Here is an 11,523-nt window from a genome sequence, read left to right on the forward strand (position 1 = left end):
AAAATAAAATTAGAAAAATGAAAAAGATTTGATTTTTGAAAAAGATTTTGAAAAGGATAAGATTTTCAAATTAAAAATTTGATTTGACTCATAAGAAACAACTAGATTTTAAAAATTTTTGAAAAAGTCAATCCAAATTTTCGAAAGTTTATGAGAGAAAAAAAAGGAAAGATATTTTTTTTTATTTTTGAATTTTTAATGATGAGAGAGAAAAACATGAAAAAGACTCATAACATAAAAATTATGAATCAAAACACACAATGCATGCAAGAACACTATGAATATCAAGATGAACACCAAGAACACTTTGAATGTCAAGATGAACATCAAGAACTTATTTTTGAAAAGTTTTCAAGAAAAAAAAAACATGCAAGACACCAAACTTAGAAATTTTTCATGTATAGACACTATGAATGCAAGAATGCATATGAAAAATAAGAAAAGACACAAAACAAGAAAATATGAAGATCAAACAAGAAGACTGGCCAAGAACAACTTGAAGATCATGCAAGAACACTATGAATGCATGAATTTTCGAAAAATGCATAAAAATTTTTAGAAAAAATGCAATTGACACCAAACTTAAAAATTGACTCAAGACTCAAACAAACAACACAAAATATTTTTTATTTTTATGATTTTATGATTTTTTTTTTTGGATTTTTCGAAAATTAATGTGAAAAAGAAAAATAAGGATTCCAAAATTTTTAATATGAATTCCAGGAATCTTGTACTCTTAGTCTAAAGCTCTAATCTGAGGGTTAGACAGGGCTTAATAGCCAGCCAAGCTTTAGAAGATACAAATCAGTCATGCAATAGCTGATATTCCAATTAACTTGCCTTTATGCTGATGGTTGGAAGCCTCTATCCAAAAGAATTAGACCTGGTTTTATAGCCAGCCAGGCTTCAACATGCTTCATGAAACACTAGAATTCATTCTTAAAAATTTAGAATAATTTTCGAAAACAGAGGAAAAAATTTTGAAAGATTTTTGAAAATTTTTTTTTGAAAACTTTTTGAAAATAAAATAAGAAGAAAATTACCCAATCTGAGCAACACGATGAACCGTCAGTTGTCCAAACTCGAACAATCCCCGGCAACGGCGCCAAAAACTTGGTATGCGAAATTGTTACTCAGGTTGTAAAATTTGTTGTTCGTTTTCTCCCTGGCAATGGCGCCAACAAACTGGTGCACAATACCATGGTCCAAACATAACTTCACAACTTCGCACAACTAACCAGCAAGTGCACTAGGTCGTCCAAGTAATAAAACCTTACGTGAGTAAGGGTCGATCCCACGGAGATTGTTGGTATGAAGCAAGCTATGGTCACCTTGTAAATATCAGTCAGGCGGATATCAAATGGTTATAGTATTTTCGAATAATAGTAATAAATAAACAGAAAATAAAGATAGAAATACTTATGTAAATCATTGGTGAGAATTTCAGATAAGCGTATAGAGATGCTTTCGTTCCTCTGAACCTCTGCTTTCCTGCTGTCTTCATCCAATCAGTCCTACTCCTTTCCATGCCTGGCTTTATGTAAGGGCATCACCATTGTCAATGGCTACATCCCATCCTCTTTGTGAAAATGGTCCGATGCGCTGTCACTGCATGGCTAATCGTCTGGAGATTCTTGATCATATTGGAATAGGATTTACTATCCTTTTGCGTTTGTCACTACGCCTAGCACTCGCGAGTTTGAAGTTCGTCACAGTTATTCAATCCTTGAATCCTACTCGAAATACCACAGACAAGGTTTAGACTTTCCGGATTCTCATGAATGTTGCCATCAATCTAGCTTATACCACGAAGATTCTGATTAAGAGATCCAAGAGATATTCATTCAATCTAAGGTGGAACGGAAGTGATTGTCAGGCACGCATTCGTAGGGGAATGATGATGATTGTCACGTTCATCACATTCATATTGAAGTGCGAATGAATATCTTAGAAGAGAAATAAGTTGAATTGAATAGAAAAACAGTAGTACTTTGCATTAATTCGTGAGGAACAGCAGAGCTCCACACCTTAATCTATGGAGTGCAGAAACTCTGCTGTTGAAAATACATAAGTGATGATGGTCCAGGCATGGCCGAATGGCCAGCCCCCAAACGTGATCAATATGATCCAAATATGAACTAAAAATCATAAGATGATCCGAAGATGTCTAATACAATAGTAAAAAGTACTATTTATACTAAACTAGTTACTAGGGTTTACAGAAGTAAGTAATTGATGCATAAATCCACTTCCGGGGCCCACTTGGTGTGTGCTTGGGCTGAGCTTGAAGTTTACACGTGGAGAGGTCATTCTTGGAGTTGAACGCCAGTTTGTAACATGTTTCTGGCGTTCAACTCTGGTTTGTGACGTGTTTCTGGCGTTTAACTTCAGACTGCAGCGTAGAACTGGCGTTCAATGCCATTTTGCGTCATCTAAACTCGGCCAAAGTATGGACTATTATATATTGCTGGAAAGCCCTGGATGTCTACGTTCCAACGCAGTTGGAAGTGCGCCATTTTGAGTTCTGTAGCTCCAGAAAATCTACTTTAAGTGCAGGGAGGTCAGAATCCAACAGCATCAGCAGTCCTTCTTCTACCTCTGAATCTAATTTTTGCTCAAGTCCCTCAATTTCAGCCAGAAAATCCTGAAACCAAAGAAAAACACACAAACTCATAGTAAAGTCCAGAAATGTGAATTTAACATAAAAACTAATGAAAACATCCCTAAAAGTAACTAGATTCTACTAAAAACATACTAAAAACAATGCCAAAAAGCGTATAAATTATCCGCTCATCATCCTTCCATTTTTGCAAGCTTGCTCTCCATTCTCTAAGCCATTCCTGCCCTATAAAGCCTAAAACACTTAACACACGGATCACGGCATCGAATGGTATAAAGAAGAATTAAAATATACTAACTAAAGATCTCTAGGAAGCAAGTTTTCAACCATAGAATAAATCTAGGAAGGAAAATATAAAATCATGCAATTAGTATGAATAAGTGGGTGATGACTTGATGAAACCACTCAATAAAACCCAAGATAAACCATAAAATAGTGGTTTATCAGTTATCAAGCCAACCCAACAAGTCTGGCTGCTAAACCCAGGACTGTCCCCCGACGCGCATCCCCAAGAGTCTATGCTTAGCTTATATATATATAATTGCTCAATGGGGGTCAACATTCCCGAAAATTTATTAGTGCCCGGTCACATTTACGTTGTAGGGTCAACAGAGTATCAAGTCTCAACCTGGAACACGTGGTGGCAAGCCACGGTACTTTACTTTGGAAAACTCGTATCTCAGATAAAAGAAGTGCAAAGGTCACATATTCATTTATTCATCATCATTTCCGCACTTCATTAACAATTCATATCAAATCAATCATTCAAGCCATAAGTCACTTTTTCTCAAATCTCTTTACTTTAAAACCAAAATAATTCATCTCAGTTTTAACTCTAAAATCCTCATGTCTCAAATTATTCTAAGTTCATAGTCCACTTTTTCTTAAAAATCATATCAAATGGAAATTCTCTTTGAAAAGACTCATATCCTCTACTTTTAAAATCATCTGTTTAACTATTTTAAATTAGAGTTATTAATTAACAATCTTGACAAAGACTCAAGACTCTAGAAAAGAATAACCTACCTCATTTTTTAAATTCTTTAGAAATCCTCGAAATCATAGTTACTTAATTTGAAGTCAATTGAAATAGAGACTTAAAACAAAAACGAAAGCATGTAAAATAATAGTGAAAATGAAACCAATTTTAAAACCAAAATTATTGAAAACAATTAAAATAGAGATTTAAAACCAAAACTAAAGCATGTTTAAAACACTAAGTTCCGAACCAATTCCATTTCATTCTTAAATCGGTAACCTTCCCAAAGGCCTAAAATTGTTTAATCTTGCTAAATCAAAATTTAAAGAATACTTTAAAAGCAAAACGAACTTAATTAATCAAAGTTTAATTTCTTTTAAAATCCACATAACTCCTTCAAGAGTACTCCTTTAATCAAAGTTCAAAAATGTAGGTCCTTTCATATTTAAATCAATCCTAAAACATAAACTTTCCTTAAACAAAATAATCTCGAAACACCTATTTCTTAATAAATCAAGGACCAAAAATAGAACCTCTCAAATTGATTCCTTTTCTAAATCACATTTTAAAACAGAATCTTAAATTTCATAAAAATTCGGCAGCATCTCCCCTAAAACTTGGACTTTGCCACCCCTTTCGGGGGTCCCAATCAGATCATTCTTCAATCCTTTCCACAGGTTCAAAACCAAAACAGTTTAAAATCAGACAAATTCCGAAAATTCATATCATTCTCATATTTCAAGAAAATAGATTCAAACTCGTTTTCAAAACTTTAAAGAAACAACTTCAAAACCGTCCGTTTAGCAAAACCAACAATAATCCAGTCAAACAAACATTCATATCCAACCAAGACAACCAACAATACATAAGACTTGTACAATCACTAAAGATACATTTCTAACAACAGTATCCATATATAACAATTCTAATTTATAAAGTATAGTTTTCTGAAAAAGGCCCCTACCTCGATAAGTCGAAACCATAACCCAAACGCGTCAATTGAACTCTTTTCTCCCAACCCGAAAATCAGCAGCAACCGAAACCTCAGCCCCTGATCACTTTCGCAGCAATCTCAACAACTTAAAAGTGACATGCAACACTTAGGACAGACCCTACGGTACCAAAATTTCAAAACCTTTAACAACCCATAATAGAATACTTATACGCTAGCGAAGAGAGTTTTGGATCAGAGATACCTACTGCAACAGGGAAGAATAGCTGAACCGAATGGTAGAATGACTTAGAGTAGAGGAGGCAGCAGCGGGATAGTGGCTCTGCTGGCGGCGCAAGACAGAAAAACTTGCGGTGACCGTATATCCTGGCACAGAAACCTCAGCAACAACTCTGACGGTAATAACCAACTCAACGGACAAAGAAGCTAAAGGAAGATTAGAGCTTACCAAAAAGACACATGCTTTAGTGGCGGTTTCCGGAGGCAGCAGTAGTGGTGTGGAGCTCCGGCGACGCAGCAGCAAGCATAAACAATGACGGGCAGATCGGCGAGGGCGACCATCCTTACAGTAGCGGCGGCAGAATGCGAACGACCTTCCTCTCCCCACGGGCTCTGTCCTCTGCTTCATCCATAGACGACGGCGATGTTGGCTCCCTTTGGTGACGACGACGGCGTAGACAGCAGCAGTAGAGGGGCGAACTTCATCCGCGGCGAGGAACGGCAGAACAACGTCGTTCTTTTTCTCCTCTGGCTCCTTCCTCCGCGTCGGCGCCAGCAACGATGGCGGCGAGCAGCTCGGCCCACCAGCGCTAGCCGTCCCCCTCTCATCTGTTCTCTTCTCTAACTCCATTTCTCTCTCTCTCCCTCAACGTTTTCTTTCTTTCTTTTTCTGAAGTTGCTGTTGTGTGGTGTTTGTGTGTTTGCTGAAGGGAAGGAGAAGGGTAGGGGCTAGGGTTTTCATTTGGGTGAAGGGAGTGTTTTTGAGTGTATTGGGTTAGGGTTAGGCTTTTTTAGGAATCTTAAGATTAATTTAGGTTTATTTTAATTAAATTAGGACATAGAGTAGTAATTTAAAATTCAATTAAATCTTTAAAATTATTTTAAAATATTATTTATTGTATCAAAATTGCTTTTTTATCATCTTCAATAAAAATAATTTCTGAAATTAAAACTGTAATTAAATATATGATTTGAAATTAGTTCATAATAAGACTTTTCAAAATTTTCGGGTCTTACAATATCTTCTCCTAGTAACCAATTATCAACACTCCAGAATTAAATGGAAATTCACTACAAGATACGCGGAAGATAGCGGCAGCAAATTGCATGCAGTTTCTCCATCTGCCACAATTTTTCAAAATAGTTGCGATTGGCATCCGATTTTTTCATTGTGATGCAGAATCAACTGGATTAGTGTCGATTCAATGAAATTTCGCCGCAAACCCCAACCCAATAATTTGATTTCACCCTAAATCACTTCAGTACCCAAAATCAGAAAGAAGAGGAACCTGCGACAGGAGAGTGGAAGCGTAAGAACCCCCTGTGCTCAAACACATCATGCATCGTTGTGTCACCGTGGAGTCGCGTGGCTACCAACCCAACCTCCTCTCACCGCCGTCAACTGTTCCCCTCTACTCTATAGTGCGTGAAACCCCTAATCCCTCATCTTCGGTGTGCGTAACCTACCCCTGTTCTCGCATCCACCGTGCACGTCTGTGCCATCTCTGAGTCGCGTGGCTGCCCAGACGTCCTCCTCTCACCGTTGTCGACTGTTCCCCTCTCCTCCAATGAATATGAGTTATCATGGTCTCTTCCCTGTCACTGGTTCGTACTTCCACATTGCTTTTTCTTTCTTGTTTTCATTCTTGATCAATTACAAAATTAGAATCTTATTTTCCTCAAGATTTGTATATCTTCTTGGTTCACATTATGCTTTCAGGATTTTCATTCAGATTTTATTTGTATATTTGATTAATTCAGTTAAATTATAGTTGTTTAGAGTTAAGAATTTTGATTCAGATTTTCTCTAAATATTTGATTAATTTTGATTCAGATTATGCCTCATGTTTAATTGGGTTAAGAGAAGACCTCAAAAGAATGTTAAGTAGAAGTAAATAAATTGATCTGAAATCGTTGTTCCCCTGTTTCAATTTCGGAGAGGTAAGGGTTTAAATTTAAACTTTTCACTTCCTTTCTTTAGCCTCCAAAAATTTATCTCGCAAACATGCCCTTTTTTCACATGATGTTATCACTGTCGATAATCAAACTGAGGCTGCAGCAAAAGAAGGTAGCAATTCAGGTTCTTCATCTTCGATGTTCCATGGTGCAAATGAGAATAAAGCAGATTGGAGAACCAAGAGTGGTTCTTGTCTATCTCCTCGGTCAGATTACCAACAAAAGAAGGCAAGGCTCCTTTTCATGCAATAGGAGGTTGGTTTTCACTCCCTTTAACATGATTCACATGCTTTTATATGATTTACTTTATTATCTTTTTCATTTGGGCACATTATCTATCAAAAATGAAAAAAAGCCTCTTGCTTTTACTACACTATCTGTTATATAGCATTTAACAAATATTGAATTTTGGGGTGCATAATTGCATCTTTTTTCTTAATATCTGATTTAATTTATCCTACTTTTTCTCAGTTTTTTTTCATGATTTTCTATTTTGGTTTAGAGTTGCATCATTTTGTTCCTCCTTTGTGGAATATAAAGGGGTGTTCCTTTCTATGGTTGTATTAATATGTTGTTTCTTGTTGAATTGTGACTCTTGTCTTGTCTTTTTTAAAAAAATAAATAGATAAATAATGTGCCAAAGACGTTGATTTTTCCATGTTTGGCAAATTTGATGTAGAAGAATGAAAGAGGAAACCGGTAAGGTCCAATAATCCTAACAATGAATTGGTTTTATATATTATCATCGTGCTCTAGTGTTTGTATTTGATATTATAAATTACAAGATACCAAGAAGCCAGAGAGAGAGAGAGAGAGAGAGAGAGAGAGAGATGACCGTTTCTTGTGAAACATGACAAATCCAGTTGAACATAAACTAAACTAATTATCCTTGGTCATAGATTCTTAGTGCATAGACTAATTGTGTTCTATAAAATGTTCATTGTTCAACCATTCATAGGTCTTCCAATGTTTGCTTCCTTATTCCGTTAGATGCTTCTCCCTTTCTTTTAGTTAGATGTCAAAATCATATATTATAAATTTTCGCTGTGATAATTTGCTTGATTTAGTACTTATTTGTTTTAAAGTTTGGCAGCTCAATTTAATATCTCTCTGCATGTTGACAAAAAATAATATAGTATGCCCAAGTTGAAAAATGTGTAATATAGTATGCCCAAGCTTGGCAGCTCAATTTTGGATGGATGTCTTTAGTACTTCTATTCTTTAATACTTGAAAAATGTGTTTGTAGTAAAGTTACTTATTTCTTGAATCTTTCATTCTCCCCAATAAATTACATTTCCTATAAGAATATAAATAAAATGTGTCATTAACTAATAAACTAAGTGATGTGCATTTAATTTGTGGATTATTTTCATGTATCAACATTCAGCTATGAGTCTTCTTGTATGCCCCAGTTGATGTATCCCCACAAAGCATGGTTATTCAAGCATTTTCTTCATTCGTATGTTCCTCTTTGTTTTTTTTGTTTCTCTCTTTTGACTTTTCTTCCATGTATTAGAAAAAGAAATAAAAGGAGATTGAATTTTTGTTATAGTATTTTATTATTTATTTTTTTTGTTTGAATTTCATTTCAGTTACCCCACAGACACGGATAAACACATGTTGGGTCGGATGGAACCGTTTCACTGGCATTGACTCCAACACCAGCTACTCATCCAGGAACCATGACACAACAAGGCCAGAAACGGGGTAGAGGTCGCCCCACAGGGTCTGGGAAGAAACAGCAACTGGCTTCTCTTGGTAAATATCTGTTTTAACTTTTATTATGTCTTGTGATGAATTGAAGTTATTATAATTTAATGTTGAATTGTTACTGTTCTTGTTTGAAAATACTTATTGGGATTTATGTAAAAATCCAAATTGTTCATAGCTTTTGCAGCTTAACTATCAATTATAGATGCTTGTCTTATCCAAATATATATGTATTTAATTTTTTTCTTCTGATTAATCTACTTTTCATAATTAAATATAAAAGATAAGGTGTTTGCACTTGAGTGTTGAGTAATCCTCAATTTCTCATTCAGTCATTGTCCATTATTTTGTGCATTAGATAAATTTCAATTTATACCTATAAACATATCTCATGAATATAAACTTTTGACTCAACCCAAGATACAGTTTTGTCTTAATACACAAATCTTAATAAAGCAAAATCTTATTAAAACAGACATATTGGTAAAAAAAAGAAAATTATTTGCCAAGTTCACAGCAGGGGTGTGAATTGTCATTTATCCTGTAACCTGTAATTAATAGTGAGGGTTACTAGAAAACAATCTAGTGTTCATATAAGTTAATGGTATTTTTACTGTGAAAACGCTAGATTTTATATCATGTTTAAAGTTTTGCTTTCTGAGTGTTAAAAGCTACAACTATTGAGAGTGACAATATTTATTGCAAACTTTTATTGTGAAAATTGTTTACAGGTTGAAATGATCTCTTCTTGATCTGAGATTTTGGTTGAGTAGTTCTATCATACATTAATTTCACTATTAAAAAATGAAAAGAAAAGCGAAGTGGGAGCGAAGAGAAAATAGGCCAGCCCTTTGTCCTAGTTGAAGAATGTATACCATTAAGCTTGAAGCTTTTGTCATTGCTGGTATGTTCATGCAGAATTTATATAGGGGCATCTTTGATCATAAAATTTTTGCTTAGTAGGCATTAGGCATCACATATTATAAAGGCAACCTGCTACAAGTGTTCTATTAGTAAATTAAAACACTTATTTTCTTACAATCCTGTTTTGTACACATGTCAAGATAGAAGATGCTGAACTTAAAAAAGGCTCGTGAAGATCTCCAAAATAGGCTTGATCTTTTGAGAAAGTAATTTGAGGTGGGTGCCAAACATGTTACTTTGTTTTCTTGTTTAATTGCCCACTATTTTCATAGCATAAAGGTAAGCCTTCCCCCTTAGGTAACTGCATTGAATTTGTACCCTCAATTCTCTGTATTAACAAATATTTTATCTTTGTAATATTTATTTTTTATTTATTTTTATACAAAATTACTTCAATTATTCTAATGAGTTTTTAAGTACTCGGTTTTGGCTTAGTTCTTTGCTTTGCCTTTAAGTAAATCTTTTGAACATGTTAACCTTCAACACATCTAAATCGTACCAATAAGTAGGTAGAGTTAATGGGATAAAACTAGTTTTGCAACTTGTGTTTTGTATTCAAGTTGTTAGCATGTACTTTAATTTCCTTCATATATATATATATATATTGAAACTTGGGAGTTGATTGTGACCCCTGCTTATACTCACCAATGAATTATCATGTGCAAGTTTATTGACATGTATAGTTTTGCAGATGCGTTTGGTGAGAATGGAAGGCCAGCATCAGGTGATGGAGGTGTTGTACCTCCGAATGCTTCGCTCCAAATTGATCTTGAGTTGATATCTTGGAAGGCTGTATCTGAGATAACCAAGGATAAGAAGGTTATCAAGAAGACCTTGAAGGAAGGAGAGGGGTATGAACGTCCCAATGATGGAGCTGTGGTTCAAGGTAAAGCTTTTGATCTACATTATGCTTCTCTTTGTTCCATTTACTATTTCATTGGCTGCTGTTGTTGAATTCGTTATTTTATTATTGTAGTGAAACTTATTGGTAAGCTGCAAGATGGGACTGTTTTTGTGAAGAAGGGTCATGATGATGAGCAGCCATTTGAGTTTAAAATTGACGAGGAGCAAGTAATTGATAGACTTGATAAAGCTGTGATGAACATGAAGAAAGGAGAAGTTGCATTGGTGACCATACATCCTGAGTATGCTTTTGGCTCATCTGGGTCAACTCAGGAATTGGCCACCGTTCCTCCCAACTCCAATGTGTACTATGAAGTTGAGCTGGTTTCTTTTGTAAAGGTGAGAGAGAATTGTCTTATGTTCCTAATGTTTTATGGTTCTGACAATATTAAAAACAACACTAATTTAATAAAAATAGAATGCAGGAAAAGGAATTGTGGGATCTGAATACACCAGAGAAGATATAGGCAGCTGAAAAGAAAAAGGAAGAAGGGAATACATTGTTCAAGGCTGGCAAATATGAAAGAGCATCAAAGAGATATGAAAAGGTATTGTACTCCCTGCAAAAATCTTAGCGAAATTTGTTGTGATGTGAGGAAATTCAGAATCACATGAATATTTTTTTGGGGGTTTTAATATATAGTTCTTTGTATCCTTCACTGTAGAGTGCAGTACAGTTGCAAGATAAGGCTCAACATGTTCTTTTTTTAACTTTTTGTCTAGTTAATTACTTGCTTGCAAAAACATCTCATGCAATCGGCTGATGCTCATCTGTTAACAATGATTTTCTACCTAAAATTTTTTTGTGCTATTTCACTTCTCAAATTGATTAACCTTATGCTTTGTTAATCATGATATTGTTTATTTAGTATTTTTCTATGTTAATATTTAAAGTTTATTAAATATGATGTAAAGAAAATAGGTTATAGTAAAGAAAAATGGTATAAATTATTGTAGTTGGTCAGTTTTTTTTAAGCTCATGCATGAAATTGCGGCGGTTCAAAACCGTTGCAATTTTTTTAAAAAGATCCACATAAAATTGCGGCGGTGCAGATTTTTTTTTAAATCAACTAACCAAAATAGTGGCGGTTTTGCAACCGCAGCAAAATCATCAACTTGATTTGCTGCGGTTGTGCCAGCGGTTTCTCGAAACTGCCGCGAAATCAAATCTCCACCCCCTAACAGGCGACGCTTGTGGAACCGCTGAAATTTCGTTTTGCGGCCGTTAAAAACTGCCGCAAATCTCTAAAAAAACCGCC

At 35.1% G+C, this 11,523-nt stretch overlaps 1 protein-coding gene across 1 annotated transcript; it reads left to right on the forward strand.

The window, feature by feature from the left end:
- Positions 10,019-10,767, forward strand: LOC110264553 (peptidyl-prolyl cis-trans isomerase FKBP65-like). Its single transcript, XM_021106694.1, has 3 exons — positions 10,019-10,247; positions 10,338-10,603; positions 10,690-10,767. Exons 1-3 carry the CDS (start codon positions 10,019-10,021, stop codon positions 10,729-10,731), a joined length of 537 nt encoding a protein of 178 aa, XP_020962353.1. The 3' UTR covers positions 10,732-10,767.

This window comes from Arachis ipaensis, chromosome B07 (genome assembly GCF_000816755.2).
Source record: "Arachis ipaensis cultivar K30076 chromosome B07, Araip1.1, whole genome shotgun sequence".
Taxonomy (NCBI): Eukaryota; Viridiplantae; Streptophyta; class Magnoliopsida; order Fabales; family Fabaceae; genus Arachis; species Arachis ipaensis.